Here is a 14,287-nt window from a genome sequence, read left to right on the forward strand (position 1 = left end):
TCCAAATTCTTTGCTGTACTCCAAAATAAAAATCTCTTCCATTTTTCTGTACACTCTCCTAGTACTAGGCCTTCTAGCTTCCATAATCACATTTAAAACTTGTTGAGGAAGTTGAGACCTGCTGTGTTTCAACACAGAATATGCCAGGCTGTGAGATGAAGAGATTGAAGCTTGACATTGAGCAGATGACCGTCCTTCTGAGATAACAGATGAGGAATCAGAGGTAAAGGCCATGGAGGCTTCTTTACCAGACTCCGTAGAAGTGGGTACCAGTGTTGCCGAGGCCAATCTGGAGCTATCAAAATCATCCTTGGCCTGTCTTGTCTGACCTTTAATAGTACCTTTGGAAGAAGCGGTAGAGGTGGAAAGGCATACACATGAAGGTTTTTCCAACTGAAAGACAGAGCATCCACTTTCCAAGCTGTGTGATGAAACCCCTTTGTGCAATACTTTGGCAGCTGGTGGTTTAGTGGAGAAGCGAACAGATCTATGTCTGGAGTTCCCCATGACACTGTCAGTTTCTGAAATACATGAAGATCCAATTTCCACTCGTGGGGATCCATGATTTGTCTGCTTAACACATCTGCTAAGGAGTTCTGTGCTCCTGGCAGAAACCTTGCCTGAAGAGTTAGTTGCAAGCTTAGCGCAGTCTCCCATAAAATCATTGCTTGCCTGCATAGAGGATAAGAATGTGTTCCCCCTTGCTTGTTGATGTACCACATGACAGTTGTGTTGTCTGTTAGAATCAACACCTGCCCTGGAAGAAGTAACTCCTTGAAAGCCATTAATGCAAACTGGACTGCTAACATCTCCTTCATGTTGATATGTAGATGCTGTAGTCTGGCAGGCCACTTGTCTTGTATCCACTTTCCATTTAGATGAGCTCCCCAAGCAATGTCCGAGGCATCTGTCGTTAGAATCTGACTTGCCTCTGGCCGGGCCACAGAGAGTCCCTTGTTTAGGTGACATTCCTGAGCCCACCACAAAAATTCCTTTTGAATGCAAGGTATTATTTGAATGACAGTGTCCAAATCCTGGCAGTGCTGTGTCCATACATTTTGAGATACCATTGTAGCTTCCTCATATGCAGTTTGGCATTGGGAAGCACCAGAATACAAGATGCCATGAACCCTAATGCTTGAAGGACTGTCCTTGCAGTCAGCACGGACTGATGAGATAGTTGATGGAAGTAAAGTGACAGACTCTTTTGTTTGTCCGGGGTTAAAAAGGCCATCTGGGCTGCTGTATTCAGTCTTACACCCAGAAAGCACATGTCTTGAGAGGGTACTAGACTGGACTTTATTTCGTTCACAGAATACCCTAGGCATCTTAGCACTGCTATAACATATTCCAGATGCTGTAGAAGGTCTTCCTTTTCTTGAGCCAGAATCAGGCAGTCGTCCAAGTAAGGATAGATTTGAATTCCTTGAAGCCTGAAGTAAGCTATCACTGGAGCCAGAACCTTTGTGAATACTCTGGGCGCAGTAGATAAGCCAAAGGGCAATGCAGAGAACTGATAATGAGAATTTCCAGCTCGAAACCGCAGATACTTTCTGCAACTTAGCCTTATAGGCACATGAAGGTAAGCTTCCTTGAGATCTAAAGTTACCATCCAGTGATCTTTGCCCAGCAGAGGTAAAAGCTGTTGTAACGTCAACATCTTGAACTTGGGAATGTCCAAAAAGTGTTGAGGAGAGATAAATCCAAAATTGGTCTCCACGTGTTCCCCTTCTTTGGTACAAGGAACAGGCGAGAATAAAATCCTAGGCCCCTCTCTGACACAGGGACTGGCTGAATGGCCCCTATGTGAAGTAACTGTAAAACTTGCTTGTGAGCCTCTTTTCTTTGTAGAGGAGGAACGTCTGGCATGCCTTTGAAAGGGGCATTGTATGGAAATAAAATCTGTAACCGTGGTGAATGATATCCAACACCCATTTGTCTTGAGTAATTAAATCCCAATTTTCTTTGAAAGAGACAGTCTTCCCCAAAGGAGCTGCCAGGCGTGAATCTGCTGGCAGCTGAAGAAACAGGTCATTGGGTCAGTTTACGAAAGGACTGACCCCTGCCCTCACCAGAAGTCTGAGCAGGTGAACTCCCTGTTCTAGGCCTAAAGAACTTTGAGCCCTGCCCCTACCACGCCTAGACCTACCCCTAGACTGAGAATCATAAGCAGGATATGTCCACCCCTTAGCAGGCCAATTTCTACTAAACTTGGTGGCTGCACCTGCAAAAATCTTTAACAGTTTGCATAGACTTAGCTTTGTCCTCCATTTTCTTTAAAACAGCTTCCACAGGCGAACCAAACAACACATCAGACTGTAAAGGAGCATCCAAAATCCTTGTCTTAACATGCTCAGCTAAATTCTGATCCTTCAACCAGGCATGCCTGCGAAGAACAGAGCTGGTAGCAGCCACCCTCGAGGAGGCCTGTACAGCATCAAAACCACATTGCAAAGAATGCTTACCCACTTGTTCGGACACATGAACCAAATCCAGCAACTCTTTACACTCAATACCTTCCGCCAAAGCATCCACCTTAGATTTCAATTGTGAAAGAAGGTAATTCTGATATTTTAACATGTGAAACTGACAATTCAAAGCTCTCATGGCTAGAGTGGAAGAAGTATACACTTTCTTTCCCCACCTATCCAAAGCCCTCGCCTCTTTATCAGTGGGGACAGGATTTTTAACCACAGAAGCTTTTACACCCTTAGGCCCCTGGGAAATAGTTTCTGGGTCCGCCCTAGGACTCTTAAACAAATATTTATGAGCTTGGGCACCCTATAATACCTATCAGGCTTAACAGGAGCAGGAGGCAAAGAGTCAGGGTTCAGGGAAGCCTCTGCAAGACATCTTCCACCACATTCAACACAGGAGGAATAGCTAAAGGCCTATGCTGGGGTAAAAACAAGAACTCCCTAAGCCTTTTCCTGGAGTCAGAGTAATCCTGGCCTTCCCATTTAAAGTGCTCCCTCATGGAATGCAAAGTCTCTGAAAATGAGAAATCCTCAGGTGGAGACGCTGTAGGAGTGGAATCATCCACATCAGAATCAGAATAGGTAGGATACTCCTGCAAATCTTCCACAGAAGATTCTGAAGCCTCAGAACACTGTTCAAAACTCTCAAACTCAGATTCCACCCTAGGCCTCTTATCAGGCGGGGGCATAGAACCCCTAATCATAGTAATCAAATCTTCTGCCATCTTAAGCATATGTTTCTTAGGTACAGAACCTGAAATGGTAGGAGAAACCCCCACTGAAGCTGAAGTAGGCCTACCTCTCATAGAAGTTTTGGCAACAGAAGGAGAGGTCCTAACTACCTTGGGAAGAGAGGGAAGAACAGTCACCTGAGAAGCCCCCTCAGCCTGGCCTACCTCCTGAGAAGGCACATCCTGTAAGAGTATAGTTTCTGCCTGGGACTCCATGGAAACTCCTGGCAAAACCTCCGGCTCCACTGAGCCTTCCAAAGAACCGACGTCCGGGACTGCCGGTTCCTCAACCCTAGGCTTCACTGTTTTATCCTTGCGCTTCTTGGAAGCGGGCGGCGGAGCATCCGACGGCATTTTATAATTGCAACGCTTCCCAAACACTAACCTGGCACAGTCTAACCTCCTCTTAATAGTGCGTTTGTTAAACCTAGCACAAGAGCGGCAACCAACAACGTCGTGCTCAGGCCCTAAACAAGGTATACACAAGGTATGATAATCCCTATGAGGTATCTGTTTCCCACAAGAAATACAGTTATTCACTTTTCTGACATCCGGTAAAATACTGAGGCAAGAAAAAAAACCAAAATGTTCCCCAACGGGGTACTTAGCCAACTCTGTTTCGGTCTGAAACTCCGGTTTTGGAAATATTTCAGTACGCCAACCTGCACTCGCAAAATTGCTTCTGCATCGGACCATGCGGCAAAAAAGACTGAGGATATGACGTTGGTCATGCGCATTAGTACCCTGACGTACTGACGTCAGTCTAATGCGCCCTGACCGACGTCAGCCTTATACTCTGGTATTCGGGCCGACTGGGACGCGGACTATACCCAATAGTCAGGACTGCAGCAATGGAAGACGAAGAACATCCAGCTACTATTTCAGCAACTTACAATTACCCACAAGATTCTCTTTCACACCGATAGGACTCCTATTCTTTGTAGTATTGCCACTCCTTATAGAAATCTTACAACCCTACACTCGGCAAATAAATTACAAGTAACCACCCAGAAATCCCTTAATATATATATATATATATATATATATATATATATATATATATATATATATATACACACAATATATATATACACAGGCGGACATACATATACATATATATATATACATATATATATATATATATATATATATATATGTTTACACACACACACACACACACATAGATATATATATATATATATATATATATGGATCTAGGACATTTGGTCGAAGGATCAAAAGCCCAAATCCATTATCATCGAACATACTTTACTGAAAGCACTTTCACCGAAAAGCGCTTACGGTAAAGTATGTTTAAAAAAAGGACCTCTCCTCTTCTCTATCTTTATCAATGACCTACAGCTAAATATTCCACAATCTGCCTGCATACAATATGCAGATGATTCCACATTAGTGTGTTCTGCCACCTCATCAGCCGAGCTCCAATCTATCACCCAGTCAGTATTTACCTCAGTTGAAAAATGTTTTTTGCAACGTTGCCTCCTACTAAACGCCAAAAAAACAAGTTACTTGTTTTCACTCCTACGCAGAAGTCCCCTCCAATATACGTAACAGTCAAATCCAGCAATGGTACTATAATTACACATGATCTAAACACCAAGCTCTTAGGAGTAACATTAGATCACAATCTCAACTTTGGCACACATATTAGCAATACAATTAAAACTGTTAACAGAAAACTGGGCTCATTGTACAAGCTAAAATCCTTCCTCACCCCTGAAGCCAAAACCACCATTGCCCATACTCACCTGATGTCTACTCTCCTCTATGCTTCATCTATCTATACAAATCTTTCCAAAACTAACCTAAACAAACTAGCAACCTCCTACAACAACATTGCCAGATTTGCTACAGGTTCACCATATAGAACTCATCACTGTTTAAACCTCAAACTACTAGGCTGGCTTGAACTCCAAAACCAGCTACTATTTCAGCAACTTACAATTACCCACAAGATTCTCTTTCACACCGATAGGACTCCTATTCTTTGTAGTATTGCCACTCCTTATAGAAATCTTACAACCCTACACTCGGCAAATAAATTACAAGTAACCACCCAGAAATCCCTTAATAAAGCCGGGGACTCCCTCTTTTCAGCTTCTGTGGGTAAGAGTTGGAACAAACTCCCCAGCAACCTACAATTACTTTCACCCTTATCATTTTTAAAACATCAGCTAAAACTACACCTTAAAGAACATTGGTTATGCCCATGTACTACCCCAGATTAACACCAGCCAGCTATCATACTTCCTTTCCCCCCCTCTACTACCCACTAGGGCACAAACACATCCTAGTCCATATTGTAGTTTTTCTTATTTCCTTCTAACTTCATTAAACTTACTCTTCACTTTTCTAAAATCCCTCACCTCTTCCTGATAGTGTTCTATGTCAGTGCAAACTCCTATGCTACCTATGACATTTCACACTTCCTGATATTCTTCTATGTCAATGTTAATATTTATGCTACCTATGACATTTCACACAAACCTTGTCTAACGTAACAACGAGATAGTACCTTTCACCCCTCCACACTTTTTTGTCCAACTGTTGCCAAACATTATTCCTCTTGTATATACTACTCATAATACTACTTACTCAACACCCTCACTTTTCCTTCTCTATAGTTGTTTGTTCCTTCTTTGATTTTAAATTTTTTTACCTTTTTTTTTTTTTAATCGTTGATGTTTGAAGCTATTTGAGTACATTAGACTACACCCTTTAGCTGTGAACTGCATTAATTCTTTGTAATAATATAATGTAATGTTTACAATTTATTTTCAATTGTAGTCCTGTTACATTACCTTAATGTTGGAGCTTATCTCCCCGGGCCTCTACTGAAAATGGACATGTATCCAGTTAGACCAGCCCGGTCAACAAATGTAAAATAAAATAAAATAAAAATAAAATTAAAAAAAAGGGGGGCAAGCCACCCTGCACCCCACACCCCCCTACTTTAATATTCTTACTTCGAGGTCGCACTACAGTGGGAAAAAGTGAATTTTTCCTTATTCGCACCATAGTACGACCAGCACAACGAGCAAACTTATCTGAAAGTGCTGCTTCGGTGAACAGCACTTTTGGTTAAGTATGCTCGGTGATTTCTGCTTCGGTGGAAAGTGCATTTGGGGATCTGTATGGATCCCATATAGATAGAGATACGTACACACACACATATATATATATATATATATATATATATATATATATATATATATATATATATACAGACACACATATATATATATATATATATATATATATATATACAGGCACACAAATGCATATATATATATATATATATATATATATACACACACACACACACACACACACACATATATACATATAAAATATACGTATACGTGCAAACCCCCCCCCCACACACACACACACACAATAACTTTATAGAAGAGTACCCTAACAGTCTTAGAAAGAGTGGTACGACTAAGGTGTCACGTCATGAAAATGAAATGAGTTACATAACAGGAACATGGGAAAATATTTATTCCGAGAGTCATACTCAGCAAAAGGAGTAGGAATAAACAAACCTGATATATCAAAAGTGCATGGGACAGGCAGAGAATCAACAAAAACAGGGAGAGAAGGTAAAACAGATGCCAAGTACCAAGAAAATCTCTAGACTTTGTAGGAGGAACGGACACTTAAAAGACCTAATAACCATCATCTGCTATCATTTCCAATATTTCATTATCCATGTTTTTTCACATACAAGCTATGTAGGCAATCACACGTGCAAACGGTTACTGGAAAATCAGAATGTGAGTGCATTCCTGGATGCTAGTTCCATACAGAAAAATGACGAAAGTCTGAAATTTGGAGGGGGGATTTTTAAAGTCATTCCACCACCCTTGTCCTAGCTTCACCCTTAATTGTCACTGCAACCTGAGGGAAGAAACAAATCAAAGGCTCCAGTTTTCAAAAGTCCAGGATGCAAAATTTTTACCCTTGAATGTATCACAGGCATCCGCAGGATCCATATCTCCAGATGTACATGGTGAACACAGTATTAACAGAAACATTTAAAGTCAGACGTAGAGAACACAATAACAGGAGTGCAACACAACTGCAAAGTGTTCATGTGTTTGAAATTAAGATTTTAAAATATTTAGAGTCCATACCTGAGATCAAGTGAATTCAGTTTATTGAGCTGTCGTGTAATATCTGCAACTTTGCTCCATGAAGACAGCAAGTTTCTGGACAAATTTATTGAATATATATCTGATGTATCCAATTAAGAAGTAATAACTTGTATATTTACATAGAACAGTGCACACATAGTAAAAACACTTTATAAGATATTTTAGATAGTCATATAAACATACCTGTCTCCATAGGGGTTCCCCAAGGATCCATCCTTGGATCCCTACTCTTCTCTGTTTACACCAATAATCTAGCCTCTGCCACCAAACATGGCACACTCATACAATACGCAGATGACTCGACCATCATCTGCTCAGCCCAGTCCCTACCAAAACTGCAAAAAGTCACACAGGAAGCCTTTTCCTCTGTTGAAACATGGTTATCCAATGCCCGATTAATATTCAACCCAAACAAAACTAAACTACTCATCTTCCAACCCACCAAACATACTCAAAACAACTCTCACTTTAACATCACGACAAAAGACAACACCACTATATACCCAACTGAACACACCAAATTTCTAGGAGTGGAAATAGACAAACTAAAATTTGACATTCACATATCCATGACTATAAAAAAAGTCCACAAAAAACTAGGAGCGTTTTACAGAAATAAGCAATTTCTCACCACAGCAGCAAAGATTTCAATAGCAAATTCCCACCTTATCTCCACCCTACTTTATGCCTCTCCAATATATACCAACCTAAGGCAATGTGATCTAAACAAGCTAGAGACCTGCTACAACAAAATCGCCAAATTCGCCACAGGGGCATCCTACCGTAGTCACCACTGTCTCTCACTTGCTGAACTGGGCTGGCTTGAACTCCCTCACCTCCTTCAGTGGTATCAACTCTCACTCACCCACAAACTAGTAAACCATCCACTAAATGTCCCATCCCTCCAGAATCTACTCCAACCCTATCGCACCACCAGACCACTAAGATCCAGCAGCAAAAATCACTTGCAGATCACTAAAGCCAATAACTCTGCTGGTGAAGCACTATTCTCTTGCACCATAGCCAAATTATGGAACTCCCTCCCACCCACAATTACCTCCATATCATCATGCACCCACTTCAAAACTTTACTAAAAGCGCACCTAAAAACATGCTGGCTATGCCCTTGCAACTCCCACTCTAGTATCATCCACCCCATCCAACCACTACCTTTCTTTCCACTCCACTAACTACCTTGATTATAGCAAGCTCAGATACTCATAAGCCAGTACTTATTATACAGCACAAACTTCTTCTTGTAACATTTGTTAATGTCTGGTATGCACTTCACAGATAAAGATTCTAGTTGTCTACTGATGTACTATGTTCTTCATCTGTAAATATGTTGTAAGTAATTGCTATGTAAATTGTTAATCACTATGTAATCCAATGTAAATACTGTCTGTTTATTTTAACTGTGGAGCTTTTCTCCCCGGGCCTCCGCTGAAAATGGACCTACGTCCAGTTGGACACTCCCGGTCAACAAATTTAAATAAATAAATAAATAGTATTACAAAATCAGAATGCAAGCACCTCCACGCTCCCATGTGTCCTTGCTCTCTGATGAAATACAGCCATGTAACTTTTCATTTACAAAGTAACGCAATGCAAACTGTTTTCATTTCCTAACTTTATATAATACACTGTGAACTTTTAACACAACACAGAAAACATTAATTCTATATTTTTATCCAGAAGTATACCAGTTTCTGCATTTCTAGAGACTTAACAAATGTCCTTTAGACTTTATTTTTTATGACTTGCACACAATTTGGTTTCACTCTATTCTTTGCAGTGATCTTTCAACTAAAGTTATACTACTCTAAGCTAATATGAACACCTAGTACTGATGGCTTTAGAAGTCATATTTCACTAAAGAAGGCATTTTATTTTACCACCAGCTAAGCTCTCTGAGACACAGCTGGAAGATGTATTTTGAGGATTTTTCCTACACACCTAATCTTCCTGGCTCTCAGTCCACATTGTTGTGCAATGGGATAGAGTTAAGACTGCAGCTGTTGTGATCTGGGTTGAGTGCCGGAAGGGGTAACTCAGTGTGGAAGGTGGAAGTAAGGAGGATGGTTGCTGCTAGGTGGAGGCCAGGAGAGAGAGTTCCAACATGTACACAGATCTTGGGATGGCAGGCTGCCAAGAAGCATGGCCTTATGGGCAAGGTATGAGATGCTGACTGAAGTCACAGAAGTCCAGGATGAGACAGGAATCACCCATCAACCTCCATATAAGGCAAATATTATTTTCTTGTGCAGAACAGGCTAAGTCTGTTCCAAGGACTTTGCAGAAAAAGTTTGGTCTCTCAACTAAGCTCTTTCTGGGAAAAGACGCATTCACTGTAAGATTTTTTGCACACCTTTTGTCCTTGTTGACTGACGTTCATCAACTCCATGCTGACAAATCAATCCACTCATTTCCTAATCACCAAGGACAAGAGAAAGCCAAGAAAGGCTATCATTAAGAATGCCATCAGTGGTGATTCAAAGATTTTCACTTCAGAGCTTATCTTCCCATGTACGTTGAGCAAAGCAAAGGGAGGATAATGTGCAGTGGGCTGCCTGTGCTGGTCATCCCTCACTTCTGCAAGGGACAATGCCAATAAGCAGCCCCCATCCCCAACCCTGAGGAACAAGAAGTAGTTTCCTTGGTCTCCATCAAAGAAATCATGCTTCCCTATATGCTCCCCAAGTGCCTACAACTCCCCTATTCTCCTTGGGAGAGGTAAGAAGGCCACACCCCTACACTGACAACTATTCAACAATCTAAGGATTCAGACTAAGAAAATAAATAAAGTTCACAAAAATAACAAGGAAGAAAAATAAACTGATTAATGTCTATAAAACAAAGAAAATATATACTAAAAGGACACTGCTTTGTTATATAACATAAAAATTACAAGGAAAAATAACATTTTTCTATCAGAAAAACAACAGTCTATCAAAAAGGCAACATTTTTTCCAACAGATTAGGTAGAAAAAAGAGCCAAGGGACAGGAGAAAAGAAGAAATCAAAATTGAACGTGGAAGAATTGAAGAGCATTAAGCCACTGTGGTACAGCGGTAGCATTATTGCCTCATAGCAAGAGGTTCTCCTGTTCAATTCTCAGTTGGAGTGTTTTCTGTGTGGAGTCTGCATGTCCTCCCCATGGTTGAGTGGCCTCCGAAAGACATACGTGAAGGGCGTGCCTTCGTTGAAGGTTGGTTGTCAGGCTGGCAAATCGGCACCATAAAAATCGACTGCCAATCATTAGCAGAGTAGAGTTCTGCTGTGGCGACCCCTAACCGGGAAAAGCCGAAAAGACAAACAACAACAACTGTAAGAAAAAAAAAGATGAGAAAGGTAGACATTGACATAATGGCTCAAGCTGCGGATGTAGAAAGCCAGCTGGATGAGAATTGTATGCTTGCAAATGTAATAAGCAATGAAAACAGTGGGATTAATTAAGACTAATGGTGATGAAGATCATTCCTTTGTAACAAACAATAGAGCAGATAATACTGAATTAGAAGTTGAAGATTCTTCAGATCTGGCCAGAAAAGATAATTTTAATTATTAGAGGAACTAATACTTGGGTTTGCAGAGAACATACTGAACATCAAATAGTGTTATGCATGCCAGAAGCAAAAACAGAAGATGTGAGAAAGGCCTTAGAATCCCTTAATGTGAGGAAGTGTGGTTCTGTTTTTATTAATGTTAGTACAAATGATCTCATCCATAAGGACTCTGTTAGTAGAGAACTTACAGCCCTCTTGGATGGCATAGCTTGTACAAGCATGAGGACATATTTTTCACAAATCATATATAGAAAGGAGAGTCACGGCACTGTGAATGAAAAGATTTTTTGGGTAAATACCTACATGAAAAATGTCTCATTTTTTAAAAAAGGAAATGTGCAGAGCATTTGAGCCTAATTTTGGGCACACATGTTTAGACAGGATGGCGTGCACTTATCAAAATTAAGGAGGAGAATTTTTGCAGTAGATATTTTGCAATATTTGACAAACACAAGGCAGGATTTTTTTAACACTTCACAGATCGCAACATTTGATGCATCTCTGATGGTTGTTAATGCTAGCAGCATTAAATAATATTTTTATTGGCAAATTTGCAGCGTTCCCCATAAGATTGATGTTGTTTTTGTTTGTGACATATGGTTAAAGAATAATCACTGGAAAGCAGTTCTGTCAGGGTATAAATGTTTTTACTGTAACAGACATTCTAATAAAAAAAAATTAGGTGGCGGTGTTATGATAGGCATTATAGACTGTTTTGAAATCTTTGATTATTACATGTTCAGTGATAACACCAAAACTGTAAATATAACAATAAAGACGACCCTGGAATTCAGCTGCACACTGAGTAACAGCTTCATTTCAGCTCTCCCAATATGAAAACAAACTCAAAAAACAGAACCAGTGAATTTGTCTTTTTGGGTAAACTTCAGTAACTGGCAAGTTCACTGCTTGGATGGCAGCAAATATAGCCAGCGTTAGGTAACCGCAGAACCCACGGCCGAGGGGAGCCCCTCAATTATCTCCCTGCAAACAAGGGCTCCCAAGTAGCAGCTGCAGTTTCTCCTTCGCCTCCATTTATTCCTCAGTACCTCGTAGACGTGAGCAAGACTGCACAATGTCAATGGGTGATTGCAAACTTTTTCCTTTTTTTAACTTGTCTGTAAGTTGCGCTCAATCAGGTCCACTTCAGTGAAGCAAGGGATCTGACTGGCTGCAACAAAGAAGGAAATTAAGTTTTTTTTTTTTTTAACATGGAAGCAATGAAGCAAAGATCTGAATGGTTCTTGAAATTTGAGGTGCTTAGGGTTTTTGAGAACAGAAAAAAAGTACAGTTTTGTACCTACCATAAATGTAGATGTTAGAGTGCTAATACAGCTGCACTCATAACAGATGGGTTCTCCTGCCGTCAGGCGGGTCCTCGGTCAGCCGAATTCCAAAGTCTAGGTCTGGCGTCGGTTGTCGTCGCTTCTTCCCTGACGTCAGTGCGACAGGGGTATAAAAGAACCAGCCGACGCCATTTTCTTCAGTTTTTCTTGCCCCAGATGTCAGGTGCCCCCAGAAGGAAGGCAATACATAAATTTGTGTAATAAAGCAATGCCATATAATCAAAATACAGTAGTGCAAGCAAATGCATCATGATGAATACCCCAATCAGGTTGCATGAGGATATGTTAGCCAATAGGCCTGTCCCAAGAGGGGAAGGAGGGAGGGAAACCTGGACTGCAGCTGTATTAGCACTCGAACATCTACATTTATGGTAGGTACAAAACTGTACTATGTTCATCGTGCATACAGCTGCAGTCATAACAGATGGGTAGAATCCCAAAGCTAAGAAAGGGGTGGTAGGCACTAGGTGAAACTAGGAGGAGCCAGAATGCCCTGCAAGACTGCAGTGGCAAAGCCCACTCTAGATTTGGAGTACAAGCAAATACATCATGATGAATACCCCAATCAGGTTGCATGAGGATATGTTAGCCAAAAGGCCTGTCCCAAGAGGGGAAGGAGGGAGGGAAACCTGGACTGCAGCTGTATTAGCACTCGAACATCTACATTTATGGTAGGTACAAAACTGTACTATGTTCATCGTGCATACAGCTGCAGTCATAACAGATGGGTAGAATCCCAAAGCTAAGAAAGGGGTGGTAGGCACTAGGTGAAACTAGGAGGAGCCAGAATGCCCTGCAAGACTGCAGTGGCAAAGCCCGCTCTAGATTTGGAGTATAGTGGAAGGTGGTAGTGCTTGGAGAAGGTATGCACAGAACTCCAAGTGGCTGCTTCTAAAATATCTTTGGTAGGAACTCCTCTGAGAAAGGCTGCAGAGGTAGCCGTGGCCCTTGTGGAGTGAGATCTGATGCCTGTAGGTACAGTTTTGCCATGAAAAGAATAGCAAAAGCGTATGCAGTGGGCTATCCATTTTGAGATTGTCTGTTTGGAAATTGGCTTTCCTTGAGCTCCCATAGCAGAGGACACAAAGAGCTGTTCTGATTTTCTGAAAGGCTTTGTTCTGTCCAAATAATAACGCAGTTGTCTGTGGATGTCCAAGGAATGTAGCAATCTCTCCCCTTTGTTTTGAGGATTAGGATAAAAGGTAGGTAAGTTTATGGCCTGATTCAAAGCTACCCTGGATACCACTTTTGGCATAAAGGACGGGTTGGTTCGTAAGGAAACTCTGTCCTGATGGAAGATGATAAAAGGCTGCACAGCCATGAGAGCTTGTAGTTCCGAAACCCTACGAGCTGAGGTAATAGCCAGAAGGAAAGCTGTTTTCCAGGACAAATATTGCAAATCTGATGAGGCAGCTGGCTCAAAAGGAGGCAAGTTCAGTTTTTCCAGAATGAAATTGAGATCCCAAGCAGGTATTGGTTGTTTCCTTGGGGGTTTTAGATTCTTAGCCCCTCTGAGGAACTGTCTTAAGAGGGGGTGAGATAATAAGGGTAGATCAGTGTTGTATTCTGCAGAAATGGCTGAGGCATGGATTTTGATGGAGGAGAATGAAAGTCCACTGCTTAGCAGCTCAGCTAGATACTGTAATATTTGAGGTAAATTCAATTTTCCAGGATCCTGGCCCTTTTTCTCATTCCAGACACAAAACCGTTTCCATTTTGTGGAGTAAGCTTTTCTAGTAGATGGCCTTCTGGCCTCCAAAATGACATCCTGCACCTCCTTGGAGAGTAGGGTCTGTTGTGATGCTAAGGAATCTTCCATGCAGCTAGATTGAGTGTTTTTAGCTGACTGTGAAGAGTTTTGAAGCTGTGTTGAATCAGGAGAAGAGGCATTAGAGGCAGGGTCCATGGTTGGGAATGCGTCAGGCTCCTCAGGAGTGGGTACCAGTGTTGTCTTGGCCAGTCTGGAGCAATGAGAATCATCTTTGG

The 14,287-nt window shown here is 41.3% G+C and overlaps 1 protein-coding gene across 3 annotated transcripts in view; it reads right to left on the reverse strand.

The window, feature by feature from the left end:
• The window catches only part of TBCE (tubulin folding cofactor E), a 1,152,174-nt gene that overhangs the window by 764,054 nt on the left and 373,833 nt on the right, over nucleotides 1–14,287 (reverse strand). For all 3 annotated transcript variants that reach the window (XM_044075916.1, XM_044075896.1, XM_044075906.1), the window contains exon 6: nucleotides 7,369–7,468. In XM_044075916.1, coding sequence (XP_043931851.1) covers nucleotides 7,369–7,468 — 100 coding nt within the window. The remainder of the gene's footprint in view (nucleotides 1–7,368; nucleotides 7,469–14,287) is intronic.

The sequence above is a fragment of the Protopterus annectens genome, chromosome 1.part1 (assembly GCF_019279795.1).
Source record: "Protopterus annectens isolate FY-2018-M chromosome 1.part1, PAN1.0, whole genome shotgun sequence".
Lineage (NCBI taxonomy): Eukaryota > Metazoa > Chordata > Ceratodontiformes > Protopteridae > Protopterus > Protopterus annectens.